Below are 22,048 nucleotides of genomic sequence, written 5' to 3' on the forward strand. Positions count from 1 at the left end.
CCAGACTGGGAATCAAACTTGCAACCTTGGAATATTGGGACAGTGCTCTAGCTAACTGAGCTGCCTGACCAGAGCCTCTTTCTTTCTTTCCTTCTTTCCTTCTTTCTTTCCTTCTTTCTTTCCTTCTTTCTTTCTTTCTTTCTTTCTTTCTTTCTTTCTTTCTTTCTTTCTTCCTTCCTTCCTTCCTTCCTTCCTTCCTTCCTTCCTTCCTTCCTTCCTTCCTTCCTTCCTTCCTTCCTTCCCTCTCTCTCTCTCTCCTCTCCCCCATCTTCCTTTTGAATAGGTATTTAATCATATGACATCAAAACAATTATTAAAAAATTTGCAACAAAAACTCTTACTCTTATTTTCTATCTTAAATCCCAACTATGTCATTTATTACACATCCTACCAGAAGTGTCTTTGTGCAAATATGTATACACACACAAAAGATAATGTGTAATACTACTATTGGCAGTAATGCTGGATGAAGCGTGAACGCTTTTGTAACTTTGCTCCATCCTGACAGTGCTGCCCCCACGTGGTCACACCACTTCCTCCGTCCAGTGAAGTGCTCTCTGCCTCTCCAACAGATTAGGTTACTAAACTTTTGGATTTTTGTTAAGTTAATGGGTAAAAAATTATACCTCAGAGTAACTTTGATTTGCACGGCTTTTACAATAATGAATCTAAGCCTCTTTTTCTAAGTGTAGAGACCACTGGGCATTTTGTTTTATGAGGACTGCCTATTTATATCCTTTGCTCATTTTTCTGTTGCACTTCTGGCCTTGTTCTTATTGGCTTTTAGGAGCTCATGATATATCGGTGCTAAGCCTTCTTTATATTAATAACAGTAGCTACACCCTCAACCTTTCTGTGGAAGGTTATTAGGGCTCCCCCCCCCCCCATTCTTCTGTGGCTATGTCGGTTTAGTGCTTACAGCCTCACTCGGGTTCCTATGAAGACAGAGGGAGCTGAGGCAGGTGCACACGGTGATGGGCAGCTGAGCACCAGGCCTGGGCAGCCAGGGGCCCGGCAGAGGTGCCAGTGGGGATCACTGAGCACCAGGGTCCAGGTCAAGAGGAGCACCACGCCGGCGCTGTTGGGGGCTCCCAGGCTCAGGGCCTTGGGGCCTCCACCCAGCCAAATGGCATGTGGACAAAGGTCACCCACCCCTAAGGGCAGGCAGCTGGCCCAGATGGACAGCGTGAGGGGGGGCCCCTCCTATCCATCTGCAGAGACGCACAAAGGCGGCATGAGGTTGGTCTGTCGTGGTCCTGCGCCCTGCCTGGACCAGGAGTTCCCTAGGCTCCGGTAGAATCCCACCTTCATCTCCCTGGAAGCCAGGGCCAGGCTGCCGGAGGAGCTGTCCACCGGGTGGGAGGAGGTGAGCCACAGCGCCCCGCGGCCCCGCTCCTGCAGGGGCCGGCCCCTGCCCTCCCACAAACCCGTCGGGGTGGGAGTGGAAGCCGGATCCCGCTCTTTCGTTTTCGTTTCCCGGAAGGATAGCGATTACCGGAGCGCCCTGCACGCCTGCTCGTCTGGGGGACAGAGCGCACGCTAGTCCGCACTTGTCGGAAGAGATTGCTCCCAGGAGAAATTTCGGTTTTCCGGGCCGAGTTAGGCGTTTGGGAAGGGAGGGTCTGGAAGCGCTGGTCTAGGACCCAGCAGCGGCAGGCTTCGGAGCGCTCACGGCGGACAGCTGGGTGGCTCCCTCACCTCCACCTGTAATGCAGGTAAGAGACAGCAGCCACCTGCCCCCATCCCTTCTCCGCCACCTCATTTTCCATACTCATTGTATCGGACTTTCTTTTCCTGGCTCGGATCTCACTTTCCAGCACTTCCCCCAGCTTCACCATCCATCTCTTAGCGCCCCTGGCTCCTCTCCTCCCACTCACCTCCAGCCCCTCACTCTCTTTTTGAAATCCCTGTGTGCTGGGCTTTCTGTCCTCCTCACCTCTACATCAACCAGATGCGAAGTCCCTGGAAGTTTCTGAACAAGCCAGACCCTCACGGCTGGCACACACAGCCACCACGTAAGAGCCCTTCTCCTTAGCAATCCCTCTCCATTTGCCATATTTCCCTGGGAACCTGCCCGCACCCCCCATCCCTGGCCCAAGGCCTTTCCGTACCTCGGTCTCCCCAAGATCCATATCCATATGTATTTTATCGCACTCCTCCCTAGCTTTCATGCAGAAACCCAGAGCTCCAGCGCACAGCTCCCTGCTGGCCTTTCCCAGGCAGGCAGTCCCAGCCCTGGGACGCCCCTTCCTCTTGCTTGGAAGAGGGTGGAGAAGGCTGGGATCTTCCTGGAAGTCCTGAGCCAGTCCTCGGCCTCGAGCCCCTCCTCCAGCTTGGCAAGCCCCCCACTGCCTCTGAAGCTGGGTTACCTGGGAAACAGCGCCAAGTGGGGCAGGGTGGGGAGCAGCCAGAAACAAAGTGGGAACTACCCCGAAAGGTGTGGAATCCTCTCCTGCAGCGACCAAGGCTTCTGGGGTTTGCTTTGCTGGCCTTTACTGCGATCTTTCACTTGGCAGTCTTTCACTGCAGATTGCCCTCCTCAGGCGCCAAGAGATGAGTGTCACACTCTTGAAGATCCTAGAGTGAGCAAAGGACTCTGGCTGGGACCGGTTTCACTTTCACTTTTTGCAATGTGGCAGCCTGTGACTGGGAGTGAGTCCCCAGGGTCCTGCTGTTGCTGCCAAATCCTGCCACTTCTGGCATCCTGCCCAGTGAGCTCTGTGGGCTAAGCTGATCGTGGGACTTGGGGGCTCAGAACTTTATCTTTTCTTTTTCTCCTTTGAAAACACCTTTTAATCATTTAAGTCTGATTTAAGGTTTTTTTTATCCTGGCCCCTCAGGTTCCCACTGAGTATCACTAGGGCCTCAGATCTCCAGCTTACAAGTCCAGTCTTGGCAGGGCAGCCTTCTGATGGGCTAAGGCACCCGCCTGAAAGCTTGACTGGGAAAGATGGAATTTGTCAAGTGCCCACTCGGTACAAGATGTCAATGGTATCAAGCTGAAGACACACACGGTTCCTACTTCTATGGCAGACATGGGGATAGATGCTCTTTCCTCTGGAAAAAAATTCTTAATACCTTTAAGGATGACTGAGCCTACACCAAGATGCTCACCTTTGACGCCCTGGTTTTTCTTGTCTAGGAGGGAGCAGTGGCCGGTTCTCCTGTGAGCCCCCTGGCAGCCACCCCACCTCCAGGCAACGAGGCCCAAGCCAGACCCGAAGCTCAGGTGGACGTGCCGGGTGAGGGAGGGATCTGCAAGCTGCCAGGAAGACTCCGTGAGTAGAGGGGAGGAGAAAGGGCGATGTTTTTAAAGGTCATAAGTGTGATGCATAAACTTTCCTTGTTCAAGGGTTTAACGTCCTTCCATTTGCTATTTCTTTGCTGGGTTTTCTTTAACTGCTCCGTGGTGAGGAAGTCAGAGGAGGTAAATGGGGATTCTCCTGGCAGAGAATACAGGTGCATGACCAAGCGGGAGGCGCCCGTCCGCTCACTGGGGAGATGAGGGCTGGGGTCCGATGAGCAGTGGGACCCCTTCCAACGTAAAGGCCAAGAGGTGGGAACATGGCCAGTGAGGAAGCCAGTGAGGGGCTACACAGCAAACAGTCAGATGTATGTAGAACTCTCTTTTAAATAATTATGTCTACTTTTTATTGTTACAAATGTAGCATGTGCTTCTTATTGTCAAAAGTTGGGAAATGACAGAGAAGCATAAGAAGAATGTATAGAAGATAATCAACTCCCCCCCAAAATTGTGGTGATTGGGGTCAGGGTAGAGGTGGAAGAGTGTATAGGGGCATAAATGGTGATGGAAAAAAAATTTAGAAAAGAATGTAGGTTGTAAAACAATTTTAAAAAAACCCAACCAATCAAACAAACAAAAAATTCCACCCTAAAATAACCGCAGGAAATATAATGGCCACATCCCTTCATTCCATTTTCTAAATAATGGTCCTGCCTGAGGAAACCCATAACTATGGACAGGGTGTTTCAAATGGCAAAGCTGAGTGACGTGCTGAGGATCACACAGGCTCTCCACATTAAGGCTAAGCCTTGGTCCTGCTGATAATCTTCTAAGAGATTTTTAAATGCACTTCCTAAAACCTGGGAATCCTGGGCTAGGCTGCTAGCTGAGGGGCGGGCGGGATCTTTGACTGGGTGCGGGTCTGGGCGGCTGTGGGAAGGCACGTCTGGCCCGGGTTGTAAAGCACCGGGCCCACTTCCTGCTCGGCTGGCCCTCGGCTGGAACGCTGCTCCATCGCTGTCACGCCTTCTGATTTCCTGGCCACAAAGTGCTTTCTGAGGTGCTGACAAGACTGGGCAGAACGTAGGGTGGGGACTTCACCGACCTTGGGAAGACCCTGCTGCCCCCTCTGCCTCTGTTCTCTGCTGCCTGGCATTTTTCGAATGGGGGACAGGGCCTGTCCTTCCACGATCTGAGGGAAGGTGGAGACCAAGACATGCATACGTGGACAGGAGCAAACCCCCGAGTGTGGGGGAGGCTCCCAGCAGCGAAGAGGGAAGTGGGGAGAAGGGCGGGAGCTCTTCTGTCAGGAACCTCTATTGTTTCATTTTGTCCAGATGCCAGCCCTGGCCTGTAGCTTGGGGCTCAGGGATGCTCCAGGGAGACATTTGGCAACGGTTACATAGAGGGTAGGATTTGGGCTCCATTCCCAGCCCAGGCCATGGTGATGAGGAAAAACAGGACCTTGGGGACAGACCTGAAGACCCTGGGTGTTGCTGCTGAACAGAACTTTAGAGGTTATCTAATCCAGTCCCCTCACGGTGGCTGAGGACACTGAGCCTCAGAGAGGGAGGGGCTTCTCTGCAGGTCCCACAGGGCCCTCTGGATTGTCCCCCAAGGCCCCCACCTCATTCAAAGACCACTCCCTCAACTGGTTCAGTTGAAATCCCAGGATGTCAAAGCTGGTAGAGACCCCAGATGTCACCTCAGGTAACTCCCTCATGTTCCAAATGAGGAAACCAAGACCCAGGAGATTTGTTCTGCCCAAGGTCAAGTACTTTTCAGCCTCCTGCCTCCTGTTTTGTGCCTAGCTCAAGGCTCCTGGGTGAGAGGGGGCAGAAGTGGGGGCCTGGAACTTAAGTCACCACCTCGGTGAATACAACTATGAGAGCCTTTTCATTTTTGGAAGCCCCCTTTTGGGGGGCCCCCTTTATGCACATTTCTAGTGATAGAAATTTCCTCCCCTCTTGGGCCAGCCCGTTCCCTGGTTATGCACGCAGCTCAGACCACAGGGTCATGTGACCTACTACAGCTCCTAAGGTACTGGTCCTGTTGCCTTGGGTTAGATCTCTCCAGAAGCAGACCCTGAAATACTCCACAGAGGAGATAAGGAAATCAGAAGAGTGTTCTCTCAGGCCAGTTAGCTCTGTGGGCAACCGGAGCTCAGTCCCAATGGGGACCTCTCGGGGACAGTGAGAACACACCCTGAGTTATCCCAGCCCAGGGGTAAGGAAGCTGGGTCTTTATCCACCCATTTCTCATCCTGATGCGATGATGGCTACTTCCAGGGGTATGGAGTCCCCAGCTCTCCAAGCTGCCCTGTTCACTGGCTGAGTCGGGAGCAGAGTCAAGGGCAGCGTCTGGCCGCACTCACAGTGTAGCGGGGAGGGCCAAGGGCCTTGGGTGGGGCACCAGCAGCATCTTCTGCATTTCTCATAGTGGATTCTGTGACTCATAATTACTTCTACAAATATTCAGGCAACACAGTTCTGGCCTTTAGCAAATATCTAACAGTCTTAAAAGATAGAGGACACTAAATGACTCATTTTCCTGTCAACAACATCCCAAAGAAGCAAACTGCTGACATCTTATCAGGGTTTGACCTTTCGGATGGCTGGGGCAGTGTTGGCCCGATTCTTGCATTGCCGGAAATTGGGTTTCCCTTGCTGGGCATCTCTCTGACATTTATTCCCCCACCCCATTCCCTCCTCCACCTCCAGCTTCCGTTCTAATCATCAGGGCTGATGTGCCTCAGCAGGAAGGTGAACAAACAGAACAAATCTGATTTAGATTTGTGAGTCAGCACCAGCGCGGCAGACCAGCTAGGGCCCCATCGGGCTCCCTGTCTGTGTTTATTTGCCTGACAAGAGGGGCAGTAGGCAGTGGGAAGTGCACTCTGAGGACGACTGTGATGTCAAGTGACGTGACAGGAGGTGGGCTGGGAGGAGGGCTGGGGTTCGTGACTATGTGTCTGTCTGTGCAAGTAGAGAGAGAGAAGATCTGCCTGAGGCGGGGCGGGGCAGGTGGAGCCTGGAGCCAGGAAGCCAGTGCCAGCCCTTTGACCACTTCCAGGACCAGGCTGAGGTCACAGGGGGGAGGAGGTGATGCCACTTGAAGGGACAACTCAGGGGATTTTGAGAGGAGGCGGTTTAGATGTGATCACCATTATAGCCTCACTCAATGACAGAGAAACTGAGACTCCTCGAGACAAGAGTCATCTTCAAAGCCAAATGTCAGACGGGGCCCCAACCCAGGGCTCGTAGTTCCTGGTCTGGGGTCTCTTCGTTTTCCAGGAGCTTATCCCTGGAAAAAAGCTCTGTGGACTTCCCCAGTCTCAGATGTAGAGGGATTGAGACATCTTTGTATTTTGACATTGACTTTCAAAGCTCCTAGCTCTGGTTAAGCCACAAGAAGAGACTTGAGCGCCACCTCCAATTTTCAGGCGGGGCCGAGGGGCAGCCCTGCTCTACAGCTCTGGCAGGGTGAGCGAGGGCAAAGGGCCTGGGGAGCGTCCAGAGCGTTCATGGCCCTGCTCAAGCTCCCGGCCTTCACTTCCAGTGGAGTCCTGGGCACTTATTTCGATAGATATGATTCTAACAACTGTGGCGTCCTGGCTCCTAGAGCAGGGCTTTTCAAATCTGAATGTGCTTGTGAATCTCCTGAGTTCAGTAGGTCCTGGGTGGGGCCTGGGATTCTGCATCTCTAATGAACTCCAAGTGCTGCTGCTCCTGGAAAGGCGTCTGAGGACCTCATTTATGCATCTAAATCCTAGCAGCGATTTTCAAAGTGCCGGTCAAGAGCACAACGAAGGTGAAATCAACTTAGTGGGTCAACACAAGCATGTTCGCAAAAGGAAATAGTGTTTATCGGAGTACATCGTAAGGCAGCTGTGATTTCAGGAACTCTTTGTTGAGACTATTTGTTTATCCATGTCTGTGGGTCATGCTGTAAGACGTTTTCAGCTTCAGGTTGAGGTCAGAATGGTCTGAGAAACGCTGACCTGGATGATGGCGTAGTAGAGGAGGTAAGCTAGATGGGTACGCGTGTAAAAGCACAAAGGTGGGCTGGAGTGGGGAGGGTGGAGACTGGAAGAGAAGGTTCTGAAAGCGGTGAGTGTTGACAGTGGCGTTCATCATCTGACAGTGAGAAGGACTCTGGCGAACAGCCAACAGATGGGAGATTCCCAGAACTAACAATCTGAGGACAGAGAACCTTTCCTTCTAAACTCAGGGCGTGGGTCCGGCCAAGTGAATCTTTGTGCAGATGGAAGAGACCCCTCCTTTGGGAGGCAACCGAGCTGAGCCCTAGCTGGGCTTCACTCCATTCTCCCATCCCGCGTCTCGGACGTGCCTCGCAGACGTGCCTCCGCGCTGGACAACACAGCGTCCACGCAGGCCCTGCCCCCACCCTGCAGTGAAGTGATGGCCATAAAGCTGAGTGTGATCACCAAGGAAAGCAATACCGGCTTTTCCTGGTGATCACTGACAGTGGGGCAACAGATTAGAGGGGCCCCGAGGCAGACAGTGTCAAGAAATAAACTAAAGACGATGTTGATGCTAAATCTCAGTTTTGGTGGCAGAGGAACAAGCTAGTCCCTTTGTTTTCAGGCAGCCTCCCCCACTGAAGATGTTGCTAATAGTAACCAAGGCCTTTGTTAAGTTTTCACTCTTGATCAGGTATTGCGCCGGACATATCCTATAAATACACCTTCCGATTAAATGCACTCGTAAGACCTGGGAAGTAGGCTGTAATCACCCCCACCTTACAGATGTGCAAACTGGCCTTAGAGGGGGGTGAATGATTTTGTCCGTAGTCAACCACCAGTACAATGGTGAAGCTTGGATTCGAACCCATATCCTTCAGACCCTACAGCTGTCACTCACAGCCTGCATTTTTAGGGGACCAGCCAAACACCTTACACTGTGTCCTGCACATGTCCTGGAGGCCCTGCCACGTAGGTAGAAGCCGGTTGTCAGCTCTGATTTGAATGCTGCAGGTTGGTCCAGCTCTGTTGCCCCCAGAGGTCGCTTGGCCTGGTAATCTGCAGGCAGCGGTGAGGAGTAGCAGGAAACAGCCCTGATCCTGTGGGGAGGGGCAGCTTGAGGGCATCTTGAGTACAGGGCGGAGGGGATTTGACTTAATGGGGGTGATGGTTGGGAGCCACTTGAGTTTCTCGAGTAAGACAGTGACAAAGATGCTCTGGGAAGACAGACCCGGTTGGTTGGGGCTGGAGAGGGGGTTAGTCAGGATGCCCAGAGGCCGTTTTGGCCCTTGCTGGTGTGCTCAGCTCCCTCGTTTAGGCAACTTCTATTTATTGAACATTTACTATGTGGCAGGCATTGCCGTGGGTGCTGGAGGCTGACAAAGGCTGTGACTCACGGAGCTAACGTCCTGGTGGGGGTGCGGGGGCTGCACGAGGAGGCAGTTAAGCCCAGTGGCAGGGCAGTGAGGGCAACACAGCTGTGGGGTGGTGCCCCCACACCCGCCCTGCTCTGCAGCTGGGGGATGGACTGTTGACACTTCAAGGAGACATCCAAGCCCTCTCAGCGTGTCCTGGACAGGCAGCTCCTCCGGCTGCCCCAGCCTGCGGGGTCTCTGTTCAGATTTGTCCAAAAACTGGGAGCCGGCCAAGCTGGAAATTCCCAGTGATCAAATCTTGGGGCAGGGAGAGTATGGCGATATCTGACTGGAGCCTTGAGAGACACGGGCTTGGTGTGAGGGAACTGAAAACACAGTGGATCACTGCCGAGAGAGGGAAAAGCCGGGGGCTGGTCTGCAGGTGACACCCGAGGTTTGGTTAGATTGGTGGGGGAGGCCCAGTCGGGCCCATCCCAGTCACCAGGTGAGGGAGACTTCTGGGGGGAGTCGACACCTTGGGTAACGCTCACCAGCACTTTCGAGGTCTCAGGTGTGCTGTGCCCTGCGCCACCCATTTCACACGTGTGACCTCATCTCACATTAAGAGGGCCGCCTGCCCCGGAAAGCACCAGACACCGTATGTTGAATGGACTCTCACAGAGCCCTCATGACAGCCCTGTGTGGCTGGCACTGTTTGTTCTTGCTTTGCTTGCTGAAGCTGGTCCAGAGGAGGAAAGTGAAACACAGCCATTTAGGCCCCCGCTGGCCTGGCACCATCAGGGCACTTTTTCTTGTTGTGTGTCTTGACTTCTGCTTGGTTTGGGGGGTAGAACTTACATACAGTCAAGTGGACTAATCATACGTGTCCAACTCCGTGGTTTTTTATGCATGCGTACACCTGCGTAGCCTCCATGCACATTAACATCTAGACCATTTCCAGTGCCCCAGAAAGTTTCTTTGTCCCTCTTCCCAGTCGGTTTCCCTCCAAAGGGCAGCCGCACTTCCGATTTCTCTCCCTGGAGGACCACTGCCGCTTCTAGATCACAGCTTTGTGTCTGGCTTCCTTCTCCAACTCGGTGTGTTTACATTTTGTCCACACGTCGTGAGTGGCACTTGGTTGTACTCTCTAGTTCATTACCACGCAGCATTTATTGCATGAAAACTTCATAAATTTTCCATTCTCTGGCCAATAGGCATGTGTGACATTTCCAGTTCTTGTCTATTGTGAATGGAGCCACAGTGGACATTTGCATATGTGTGTTTTGGTAGATTTGGTCACTGTGTCTCTTAGGTTTTTTACTGAGGAGTGGAAATGCTGGGCTCCTAACCTTCACACCACACTGCCCCTCATACAGCACTGCAGCCTGGAGAGGCAGTGCTATGATCCCACTTCACAGAGGGGGAAACTGAGGCTTACAGAGGTTGACAATGGCTTGGTTAGTAAGGGGCTGAGCTGGAACCCAAATCAAGGGGATGTGACCCCACGCTAGGTAGCTGATACACTGCTTTGGAAGCTGGCCCTTTCCTTGGTGCAAGTTCTATTGGAAAAGCCTTTTGACCTTAGTATTCTTTGAAGACATGGGACAGAAGGTCCCTTTTCTTATTACTGGATGGGAGATGCTGGCAGCAATGGGATGAAAGGGGAGGGTAGACGTGAGCACGACATGATGAGAGGAAAACCAAATTACACAGCAGGCAGATGCCAGGCTTCAAAGTCGCAGGTGCTGCTGTGGGCTGTGTGTGACCTCAGGTCCCTCAGAGAGAGCTCGGGATGTCTCCTGCCCGGTCAGTTTTTCAGAGGCAGAACAGCCCAGAGGGCGGTGTCAGGGTTGGGATGGAGTCCATTCCCAACGTCTGGCCAAACACAGGGAAATGGGCGCCTCTGACTCAGGAATCATAGTTTCAAATTTTCAGACTGACAGCCTCAACTATTATAAAATAGGCAACACGGCAGAAAACGCAGCTGCCGTTTGGCCCCCGGAGCCCCAGAGGCCCGGCTGGCAGGGTCAGCTCGGCCTGGACTCCTCCCGGATGCGGACTCCCAGGCCACGCCCCCAGCCTTCCGTGTCTCCCTCCATCGCGCGGCCGAACTCCCACTGAGGCTCTGAATTCCCGTTTCCACCAGCAAGGCATGGCTTTCTGTGCATCCCTGTCCGATGGAGGTGCTCATAAAATGGCATCTCATTCTTCTGTGACTGCGCCTGGCCCTGACTAGTGAGGCCACGTCTTCCCGCATGTCATTTGTGGGGCTGCCCCACGGCAAGGGCTCTCCACCGGCAGTGACTTTGCTCTCTGCCCCCTGGGGACACTGGGCAAGGTCTGCGGACATTTTTTGTTGTCATAGCGTGTGGGTGTGTGTGTGCCCCTGACTCCTAGTGGGTAGAGGCCAGGGACGCTGCTAAACAGTCTACAGCGCTCTGGACAAGCCTGACAGCAAGGAATTCCAGGCCTGAAGTGTCAATAGCGCTAAGCTATCCCACTCCACTCTGAGCAGAGGTAAGACTTTTTTGTCTTAAAAAATATTTAGAGATGCTCTTGACCAATGATAGGCATTAGTCTTTTATCTGTCATCTGCAGGCATCTCCCCGAAACCTGTCCCTTTTAGCTTGTGCGTGCCATCTTTGTCACACACACACAAATCAACGCCATCGCAGCCTCTGAGTGTCCTGTCATGGCTGAGGTCTCCTCACCCTGCGTAGTGTGTATGGTTCCTTATTTCTACATCCAGTGAGGTTTTCACTAGGCCTTAATTTATTGGGAATCAATTTCTGTGATTTTTGTGAATTTTGGGGAGGTGAGGGTTCAAATGTGCTCTTCCACGTGGAGAGCCAGCTGTGGTTTTACCGCGTGTTAAATGGTCGGTCCTCTCCCACTGAACTATAAAACCCCACCGCGGGCACTTTAACCTCCACACACACAACCCTCCGGCTCCTCCTTCTTTTCCAATGCTTCTTGTCACTCTTAATTTAACGGTATCAGATCTCAATTACATGACTTTGTGGTATGTGGTACCACAAAGATCATTTGTCACCTCTATTCTTTTTTCCCCTCTTAAATATCTTTTTGGTCTATTTCAGACATTTATTCTTCTCCTTATTCACTCTCAGGTTCCAAAATAAGGTAAGGTAAGGGAGGCCTGTCCTCCTCCCAAGCTGGGCGGTGCTGCCCTGCTTCCTGCGTCCGGAGCACGGTGCACTTTTCCTCAGTGTCGCTGATCAGACTGTTGTTGGCTCGTCTCGCCTGCCGGGGCCCCACCCTCCTGCCAGCCTTGATCTGTGTCCTGTCCCCAGCAGTGGCATGGTGTTTGGCACACGGCCAGTGCTTGGGAGATACTGGCTGAATGAATGAATCAGCAGATGACCCACATTTTTGTAAAACATAAATACTTTTATCTCGTGTGTTGTTTTGGGAGCAAGGCAGCCAGAGGTTGGCTCCGCCTCTGTCACTGTGAGGGTGTGGGGTGGACAGTTGCTTCTCCCCCTGCCTCGGTGTTCTTACCTGTCCCCGCGGCCTGGGAGCCCCGGGCTCCTTCCACTCTCACACAGCCGGGGGCGCTGCGAGGGCCGGAGAGCTCTGTGGGGGCCGCACCACGCACAGCAAAGCCCCAGGCTGACTTATCACGGAAGCTCAGTGCCCGGGCCCCAGTACTTTTAGAAGACCATGAAAATATTCCAGTTTCTTTTGAAATCAGAGGAAAAAAACTTTTAGGTAAAAGAAAAAGTTTTAATATATATGATGTACTCACCTATCAATGCAGTCATAGAATGTAACTGAAAAATCTTGTTAGTGGAGGAAGGGGTCCAGGACCGCACGAGTGCCAAGGGTGCGGGGGGGTCAGGCTACGGCCCGGGGCTCGGGAGGTGCGTAGTTGGCCTTAGGAGCAGGCAGCCAAGGCAGAGCAGGAGCACCTGGGGAGTACAAGAAGACCACCGCTGGTCTGGGCCTTGCCAGAGATAACACACACACACATGCACGCGCGCATGTGCGTGCGCCTAAAGGTGGGTGGAGCCTCCTCTGCCCCTGGGCTATTACCTGAGCAAACCCAGATCCGAGCTGGCAGACGGACTAGAAGAGAACAGCGGCCAGACAGACCCACTTCCAGACCCGCCTGTACCTCAGGCTTCCGTGTCGCTTAGCCCCTGGGAGCCTCAGTTTCCGCATCTGGAAAACAGTAGCAGTAACGCCTTCCTTGTAGGACTTGCTGGTCATTCGTGTGATCATTTGACACATGTTTACTGAGCACCTGCTCGGCACCGGGCACTGTCCCGGAACACATGCACGGGCTGCCCCGCACACCCAGACCAGTGCCTGGCGCAGAGCAGTCCTCCGTGAGCATTTGCTAAATGGATAATCAGAAGACAGGCCGGGGTAAGAGGGGGTGGCAGGGGATCCCCAAATAAAATAAGTGAATACATTCATAATGCATAGATAATGATAAACAGAAACATATGATTATATCTCGTGTAAAGTGCAAATAAAAAGGGAAGGGAAGGAAAAGAACAGGACACAGTGACAGAGACGATGACCGGCGGTGGAGAGCAGGAGAGCCTCTGCTCAGATGGGGTGTTCAGGGTGGGCGTCTTCGAGGAGGTGGCATTCAAGCAAGGGCCCGAAGGGGAGGATGAGACATTGTTGGGGCAGAGCGTCGCCCCGGCCTGCTCCCAGCCGTGTGCTGTGGTTGCAGGGATCCAGCCCGCGCTCTGGAGCCGGGAGGACGTGCTGCACTGGCTGCGCTGGGCGGAGCAGGAGTACTCTCTGCAGCGCACGAGCGAGCACGGGTTCGAGATGAACGGCCGCGCCCTCTGCCTCCTCACCAAGGACGACTTCCGGTTCCGCGCGCCAGGTTCAGGTCTGGAAACTCACTGGCTTTGCTCTAAACCGATGGAAACCCAGGTAGGCCCAGGGAGAGAGAAGGAGGGGACGTTTGGCTGAGGATCATGCTCACCTCCCAGCACTGCCGACACCACTCTTTCCATAAATGTTTGCCTGCTGGTTCCCACCAGAGCTGGCCAGCAGCAGAGGAGTCAATTTGGCTGCCGTTTTTCCAGCCCCAGGGGTCTGTCCTGCCCCCTCACTTTCCAGCCCATTCCCTGTGGCCCTGTCTCCCCTACCGCACTACTGCCTCCCATCTCCATCAGCAGGAAGCTTGTGACAGGACATGCAGCCACCCAAGAGGCAGGTGACTGAGGGGGAGTGAGGCAGGGCCTCCCCACCCAGCCTGGTCAGCAGCCCCCTCCTGCCCCACCCCAGGTGATGTCCTGTATGAGCTGCTCCAGTACATCAAGACCCAGCGGCAAGCCCTGGTATGTGGCCCTTTGTTTGGAGGGGCCTTTAGGCAGAAGATGCCCAGTCGGTACTGCCCCTACTCCCTGGAAGGTGAGGAGGCCCTTAGCGGAAGTCTGAGACCCTCTCCCAAATCGGCCTCACCGGGAGGGCAGGGCTCCATCCAGGCAAAATCACGACAGAGGCAGGGGTGTGGGAGCTCCCTATCTGCTCCCTGCCCCTCAACCCCCCCCCCCCCCCGGGATACTCTGACAGGCAGCCCGTGGTGCAGTCCTGTGGCTAACAGGCCTTGCCTCTCTTCTCACTTCTCTGCTCTCCTCCACAGCAAAGGGTTGTTTGTATGGTTCTGTTTCTTTTTCTCCTGATCTCTCCATGGAAACGGCTCTGTCGGGGTCTCCAGGGACCTGAACTTAGGGATGACTAGTCCACTCACTGTGATTTCTCACAGCCTCCCACTCAGTAGGCTGTCGTCCGTCCCTGTTCCTCTGGCTTCTAGGACGCCCCACTGGTCATTCCTTCTCAGTCTCCTGGCTTCTCCTCCTCTCTGCTACTTGTACATGTTGGGGCACCGCAGAGCTCAGGGAGCCTGTTCTCCATCTCCACTCAGCCCTGGGGAATCTCACTGGGTGTCGGGCCGGGAGTGCCATCTAGTGCCGGTGACTCCCATGTATACCTGGGCCTCTCTGAGCCCCAGACTGGAGCACCACACACCGCCTGCCCCACCCTCCACCGGGACGTTGAACAGGCATCTCAACTCCTAGAGTGGGCACCTGAGTCCTGCCTCCTTCCAGCTGCTCTGGGCAAAATGTTGGATGTCTTCTTTGTCTTCTTTCTCTCCTAGCCTGGAACTGCCTGGCTGGTCTCCTTGCTTTTACTCTTGATATCCAATGATCTGGTCTCAACAGAGCAGCTGGAGATTCATTAGGTCGTGTGACTTCTCTGCTCAAAACCTTCCAGTGGCTCCCACCTCTCTCGGAGTCAAGGCTACACTCCTTACAATGACCTCGTGACACGCTGCCATCCTCTGCTACCCCCTCCTTGCTCACGCTGCTCCAGCCACACTGGCCTCCTCAGTGAACAAGCCAGAGACACTCCTGCCTGAGGGCCTTTGCACTTGTTCCCTCTGCCTGTCAGTCCCTTCCCTAGATGCCCACATCGCCCTCCTTCAGCTGTCTGTCCAAACGTTAACGTGTGACTGAGACCTTCCCTGACCAACGTGCACCTGCGCCTTTCCCAGGATTCCCTATCTGCGTTATGGTGCTTTATTTTCACTCCCCATATTATATACTGTTTTACTTTTTCATTTTAATCATCTATCTCTTTCCGCACCCAACTAGAATATAAGCTCCATGAAGGCAGGGGCTTTTGCGGGGTCCAGTGATATGTCCCCAGGATTCTTAGAACAATGCCTGGTTCATAGAAGGTTCTCAATAAATACTTATTGGGTGGATGGAGAAGACACTGGACTGAGTGAGACCCAGGGCACCTGGGCCCCAGACCTGGCTCTGTCACCCCTTGCTTTGTGCACAATTTTACAAATGAGGGAACAGGCTTGAGAGACCGTTACTTGTCTGGGAGCTGGGGTTAGCACCGGGTCTGTCTGGCCCTCCCCTCCACTGCCCCCCTGATCTTCTAACAGGGGGCTGGATGCAGGAAGATGGGCAGGAGTGCTGCCCCACTGGGCTCCCAGGCAGCTCACTATGGGGGCCGGGGCTGGGGGAGGCTCTGGTTCCACAGAATCAATGGTGCTCGTTTGCTTGCAGAGGAGACCAGGCCTTCCCAGGTGGGCCCCCAAAGAGGCCTCCTGCAGCAGCCACCAGATCTTGGGCTTACCAACTGCCTGAGTCACCTGGATGCCTCTGGCCTGGCCAGGTGCCCCCTTGGCAGGGAGGACTCCCTCAACTTATCTCACTGTGCGGAGCTCGGCTGTAGGGCCGAGGGCGTCTGCTCCTTCCCCACGGTGCCGAAGGCCCCCGTCGACGGCAGGATCGCAGGTGGGTAGGAGGCTGTGCTCCCCTGGCCTGGGGCCAGGTCACAGGTGACAAGGAGGAGGGTGGGTTTGCTCTGGGGACGAGAGGATCCATCTGTGCTGGGAGGCAGGGGCGTGGGGAGACTGTCCTGTGCTCTGGCCACAATCCGGCCACATGAGCAGTGCCACCTGGGATTGCCAAGCCCACTCTGTCACCAGAGCAGGACAGACCAGTCATAGTCAGACTGTCAGTCAGATTAGCATTTAAAACCTTACCAATTTTTAAATAGTTGAGCACCTGCTATGTGCCAGGGGTGGTTCTTTATTTAAGCCCACGACAGCCCTTGAGGTTGGTGTTATTGTTAGCCCCGTCACAGGTAACGAGGCACAGGGGCGTGGCGTGACCTTCCACGTTCATACAGGCAGTGAGGGCCGAGTCGGGGTGTGAACCCAGGCAGTCTGGTCCAGAGCCCGAGCTCCAACCAGGTGATACACTTCCGTTCTGCATTTCTTGTTAAAGGATTGACTAACAGACAGGCAAGCAGACAGACTGACAGATGAGCACCAAAGGGTGGTTTCTAGCCATGCTGGGGCCACTGTGCTACCATAGAGGGGGAAGGAGCTTGGCTTCTGGGTTGGAAATGACTAGGAATCTCTAAAGCACAATTATTTGAGTTTTTTAAAATGATAATGCTTAACATTGTTTGAATGCTCACTCCGCCCCAGGCACTGTGCTGAGGGTTGTTTTGTTGTCTACTGTGTTATTTCACGCTCGCAGCACACCCTGTGGGGACCTCGGCCTGGAGGCCTGGGTAGCGGAAGAGAAATCTTGGTGCTCCTGGGCTCCCTCTGCTGTTTGTCCCCCACAATGGCACATTTGGCTTTCCTGACTCCCCTGTTAGGATGGAGGTGGATGCTGGAGCCTGATCTAGCAGAGCCCACAGGGCTGAGTGACTGGCCCAGGGGCAGAGAAGGGCCTGGGAGCCGCCTTTGCCTGAGGGGAGGGCATCGGCTTTGTGGTCTGCAGAGCTGGGTTAGACTCCTTGCTCTGCCCGCAGCAGCTGAGTGCCTCGGATGCATCTGTACCTGTCTGAGCCCTTTGCCTCATCTCTTCCTGGGGACAAAGATAGATACTCCCTAGAGTTTGGGTGATTGAATGGGACAATGAGTAAGGGGCCCCTCGTTTCTGTCAATACCGTCATCTTCACCATCCTGCTGCACACGGGGCCCCCAGCGGCAGGGGCCCCAGAGAGCCTTTCTAATGGCCATCCTCACAGCTCCGGGTAAGTGCCCTGTCCGCACCCCTGTGCTCAATTGCAGACTGCCGGCTGCTGTGGGATTACGTGTACCAGCTGCTCTCTGACGCCAGGTACAAGTCCTACATCAGGTGGGAAGACAAGAACGCCAAGATTTTCCGAGTTGTGGATCCTAATGGGCTCGCCAGACTCTGGGGAAACCACAAGGTGAACTTCAGCCAGCGGGCCGGACGGTCTCCACATAGCCAGAGGAGGGCAGGGCCAGGCGGTCAGAGTGGGCCCCTTAGCACCAGGGCACAGTCCCGAACTGATGGGGCTTCACCTGCAGCTCCAGGAAAGGTTGGGGTCCTTTCATTTTGGGACATCCTGAGGGACAGACAGGTTTCTTCCTGATGGTGGGAACTATTCCTGGAACTTGGGAATCTCGTCTTCTAATCGCTTAGTCCCACCTTTGCTTGGCACTGCACCCTTTCAAAGCGGGTTTAAGTGCATTGCACATTGTATGCTGTGGGGGTGGTCGGCCACCTCCCCCGAGGTGAGGAAGCTGGTTCCCTGGGAAAAGCCAGGACAGAAACCCAAGTCCCAGGCCCTGTGGGAGCGTCCGGTGTCAGGGCCCAGAAGGCCTGGGAATCCCTGAATCCAGCATTCCCAGCGCAAGGAGTGCCCGCTCCTAAATGGGAGTCTGCCAGGGGATTCTAATAGCTAAGTATTTACTTTAGTAATAAAATTAGGATAAAATTTAGTAAGAATTAGGGTTTAAAATTTTAACTATCATGTCAATCTCATGACATACAGTGGTGATATAAAGCAAGTGTCCTTATCTATAAATTAATTCATTTAAGTAAAAAAATGAGTCTTTTATAGACAACTGTTAACAATAATGATAATCTGCGGTATGTAGCATTTCCTAAGATGGTATAGCATTTGATTGGCCGGCACTGCTCTGGGGCTTTGCCTGTCTTAACGCATGGCACCCTCGCACCAGCCTGGTGAGAGCAGACATTATCAGATGGGGCCACTGGGGACAGATCCGGTTACCAACTTGTCTGTAGCCAGGAGGTGGCAGAGTGGGGTCTCCAACCCAGACTGTAGCTCTGTCCTCTGTTTTGTCACCTCCCAGTAGTGCCGGTGGCTGGAAGGGTGCAAACGACTCAAGTTCGGGTGCGCCTACCTGGTCCAGTCGCCGCGCAGCGCGGGGTGTGTGTGTGGCTCAGAGTAGTAAACCCATCCGGTGAGTGCACAGTGCATCCCAAGCACTGTGCTCAGTGGATCAGCAATTTAATTCTTCCCTGCAAGTCAGATGCTCTTATCCTCATTTTATAATCAGAGACACAGATTCTGAGAGGTAAAGAAACTCACCCGTGGGTGCAGAGCTGCCAAATGGTGGAGCTGGGGCTTAACCCGACCCCAAAGCCCGGCCGCTTTGCCCCTCCTCTGCCCTGCCGGCCCCTCAGAGAGGGAGAGGTGACCTGGCCCTCGTGGCCCCTCGTGTCTCTGATTACATTTCCAACTAATTGTGTATGTACTTGTTACTGCTTGTGGCATTTGCTATTTAAAAGCAACGTGTGATTTGCTCCTGCCCCATGGTTCCCAGACAGACGAGAGAATCACCCCATTTCTTCCAGACCTTCCTCTGACTTCCTCCTTCCAAACTCAGGAGAACTGTCATGTGCCCCCACAGAACCCCGGGCTGCTCCCCTCCAGGTGTGGAAACTGAGGGTGGGGAGTGGGGGGTGATGTGGGCTGCTTTGCCTTCCAGAACCGGGTGAACATGACCTATGAGAAGATGTCACGTGCCCTCCGCCACTACTATAAGCTGAACATCATTAAGAAGGAGCCCGGGCAGAAACTTCTGTTCAGGTGAGTAGCTTCGGAGTCGAGGTGTGGAGGGGAAGCAGGGCTGGAAGCCTCCACAGCTGGGGCAGCGGCTGATTTGCAGCTGGGACCTGAATTCCAGATTTCTGAAGATACCTGGGGAGATCACTGAGGACAAGGGCAGCCGCCAGGAGCAGCTGGAGAGCCAGGAGCAGGACAAGGTGGACTTCAAGGAGGAGATGCTAGAAGTCTCTCCGTGAGGGGCGAGTGGACTCCGGGCACCGACGGGCCGGAGACTGAGTCTCCCATGAAGGCAGCATCGAGCTGCATGGCCTCCTGCAGGCAGGGCGGCCACGCAGCAGGGCAGTAGGATCGCCGGGCGGGTTTTGCAACTCACAGGATCTCAGCTGTTGTCTCGGACCGTAACGCTGCCTGGGGGACCTGGACCTGCCGAGAACCGGGAGGCTCACACCCAGGACGTGGTAGAGGCACCAGTCTTTGGGTGGGGAAGCCCTGGGGCTGAGTGGGGGCACCGGGCATGAACTTCCTCCCTGCCTTACCCCTGGCTACCTGCTGTGGTAGGGCATCCAGCCAACCGCTTCAGTTCACAGAAGAAGGAAGCAGAGTGTTCCCACTGAGCCTCAGCTTGCCTCATCTGTCAGAGGGGTGTGCTCATGAAAACCCACCCCAGGGATCTGATGTGTGAAACAGACAAAGGATAATTGCTTTGTCAACCTTTAGTAACAATAACAATCATTCGACCTGACATTGAAGTGCTTACTGTGTGCAGGCCTTGTGCTCCGGGTCCAGTTCACACGCCAAGCCCGTGAGGTTTAAAGGTGGGAAAACAGACTTGCAGGGCTGGGTGTCTCTCCCAAACCCGGTGCTGCCTCCCTGTTTTCTGTTGGCAACGTCCCGTGTCTTGGGTGTTTCTCAAGCAGAGGTCATGGCCCTGCCTCTCTGCCCCTGGCATCTTCGAGGAGCAGTCCCCTTGTCCTCAGTTTTCAGTCCTTCAGTGACTCTGTGACTGTGACCAGTGGAGGTGGCCACGTCTCTCCCTGTGGCTTCCTACGCTCCTACACCTGAATCTGCCATGTGACTTTGGGCCAGTCATTCCACTTCTCTGGAGCCTCAGGGTTCTCACCTGTAAAATGGGGATGCCGTCCTGACCGGCCTCACAGAAGCAGAAAACTTCAGTAAGACAACACTCGTGCCATGTTCAGGGCCTGCCTGCTCTGTAAGAGCGCTTACTCACACTAAGAAAACCCTGCCAACCAAAAGCTGCTCTAAAAGTGTGAAAATGGCTCTGCCCCTCCCCCCCCACCCCCACGTCCTGACTGGGGCATCCCGAGGGGCGGAGCTTCTGCCCCTGCACCTCTGGGAGGGGACAAAGCGAAGGGAGTGTTTTCACATAATCGAAAACAGAACTCCCTGGGTTTGCATCTGCTTTCCTGGAAGGAGGAACCGCCTGTGCCTCTTGCCTCCCGATTGTCAGAAAACCCCTGTCTGGCTGAACCTGTGTTGTCCTGAGTCACTGCACAGGGGACGCTGATAAAGATTCTTGGACTTTGGGACTCAACACTGTGACAGCTCGTGAGCAGGGAAACTCCTGGCTGAGTCCCATCTGGGGTTCTCGGCAATTCCACATCCAAAGGGGCCAGGCAGGGGTCTTAGCAAATAGGTTCAGCAGGAGACCCTTGCCCCTTCCATCTTCCCCGAGACTGTTTTCTCTCCGTGACCTTGGTCCAGGGTGGACCCACACCCTGTAGCCTTTCTCATCATCTCTAACCCACAACTGCGTAACGAGTGGTAGGGACTGTCCAGATGAACTTGTCCAACTTCTCCTTTTGTAAACAGCACAGCTGAGGTCAGAGGTGGGGAGTGACTTGCCCAAGGTCACACTGTCCAGCATAGCCTGCTGCCCAGTGACGTTGCCTCATTCCTTCTTGTCTCACATCTTTTTCATGGGTCCAAGATGTGAGGTTTAAATAAGATACCAGAATCATAGGTCATTTCTGCCAGTTACGATGTTGGCTTTTGCCTGCTGGTGTGTCAGTGTTTGAAAACACCTGCGTATCCTAGGGACTGCGTCTTCGCCCCGCACTGGGACTCTTGGGGCCAGGAGTGGGCGGTGGGCTTGGCTAGAGTTCAGCACCCCAGGTCCCCGGTCCTTGGGGTCTCCTCCGGCTCCACCCACTCCCAACCTCTGGGGCCCATTAGGCCGTGCTCTGCACTAGACACCTGGCTGCCGGGAATATAGGGATTCTTCAGCTCTTCATTCTATGAGCAATAAGTGAGCACCTGCTGTGTACCTGGCATCAGGTGAGGCTGTGCGTTTAACTCCATTTTTTTTACAAATTAGATTCCTGAAAACTCATGAGTCACTGAAAACAGTACATGTCAAAATGGACTTCCTCACAAATAATTTTTTTAAGATTTTATTTATTTATCTTTTGAGGGGAAGGAGAGAGGGAGAGAAATATCCATGTATGGTTGCCTCTCGTGCATCCCCTGCTGGGAACTGGCCTGCAACCCAGGCATGTGCCCTGACTGGGAATTGAACCTCGATCCTCTGGTTCGCAGACCTGCGCTCAATCCACTGAGCTACACCAGCCAGGGCCCCCTCACAAATAATTTTTAAAAGCAGAAAATATATTTCATGGTTTGAAAAAGTAGCCAATCATGTCTTTTTTTTTGCCAGATTACATTAATGTCAACAGTAAATAAAGAATTTATGGAAAAAGTGTAATGTAAGAAGGTCATTAACAAAATAGACGATACCAGTCACTGTGCGCGTCCGGTTAAGCCGTTTACAGCATCGGCCCAGGAGCACGGGCTTCATGCTCCTCCATCTTCTCCCTGACATGGGTCCTTAAAAAAAATTATTAAAAATTTTTAAATTTTCAGTTACAGTTTACATTTGACATTATTTTGTATTTCGTTTCATGTGTACAGTGTGGTGGTCAGATGAACATATAATATACTCTAATAACTGTTCCCACACCCGCTAGCACCAGACTCACAATAGTTACTGCAATATTATTGACTGAATTCCCTATGTGCGCTTTCCATCCCCGTGACTCTTCTGTAACTGCCAGTTTAATCCCTTAGCCTTTTTCGTCC

The 22,048-nt window shown here is 53.6% G+C and overlaps 1 protein-coding gene across 3 annotated transcripts; it reads left to right on the plus strand.

Moving 5' to 3' along the window:
- Positions 1-1,625: 1,625 nt before the first annotated feature.
- ETV7 (ETS variant transcription factor 7) lies at positions 1,626-21,790 on the plus strand. 3 transcript variants are annotated; one of them, XM_037146234.2, is made up of 8 exons: positions 1,626-1,715; positions 3,143-3,278; positions 13,287-13,451; positions 13,853-13,978; positions 15,649-15,879; positions 17,175-17,317; positions 18,870-18,970; positions 19,068-21,790. In XM_037146234.2, exons 1-8 carry the CDS (start codon positions 1,710-1,712, stop codon positions 19,183-19,185), a joined length of 1,026 nt encoding a protein of 341 aa, XP_037002129.2. In that variant the 5' UTR covers positions 1,626-1,709; the 3' UTR covers positions 19,186-21,790. The 3 variants fall into 3 exon arrangements, with proteins under 3 accessions (XP_037002129.2, XP_053527324.1, XP_053527328.1); XM_053671349.1 differs by lacking the exon at positions 13,853-13,978; XM_053671353.1 differs by lacking the exons at positions 1,626-1,715; positions 3,143-3,278 and having other exon boundaries at positions 13,358-13,495.
- Positions 21,791-22,048: the final 258 nt, after the last annotated feature.

Source organism: Artibeus jamaicensis, unplaced genomic scaffold (genome assembly GCF_021234435.1).
Source record: "Artibeus jamaicensis isolate MK-2021 breed Jamaican fruit bat unplaced genomic scaffold, CSHL_Jam_final contig_1803, whole genome shotgun sequence".
Taxonomy (NCBI): Eukaryota; Metazoa; Chordata; class Mammalia; order Chiroptera; family Phyllostomidae; genus Artibeus; species Artibeus jamaicensis.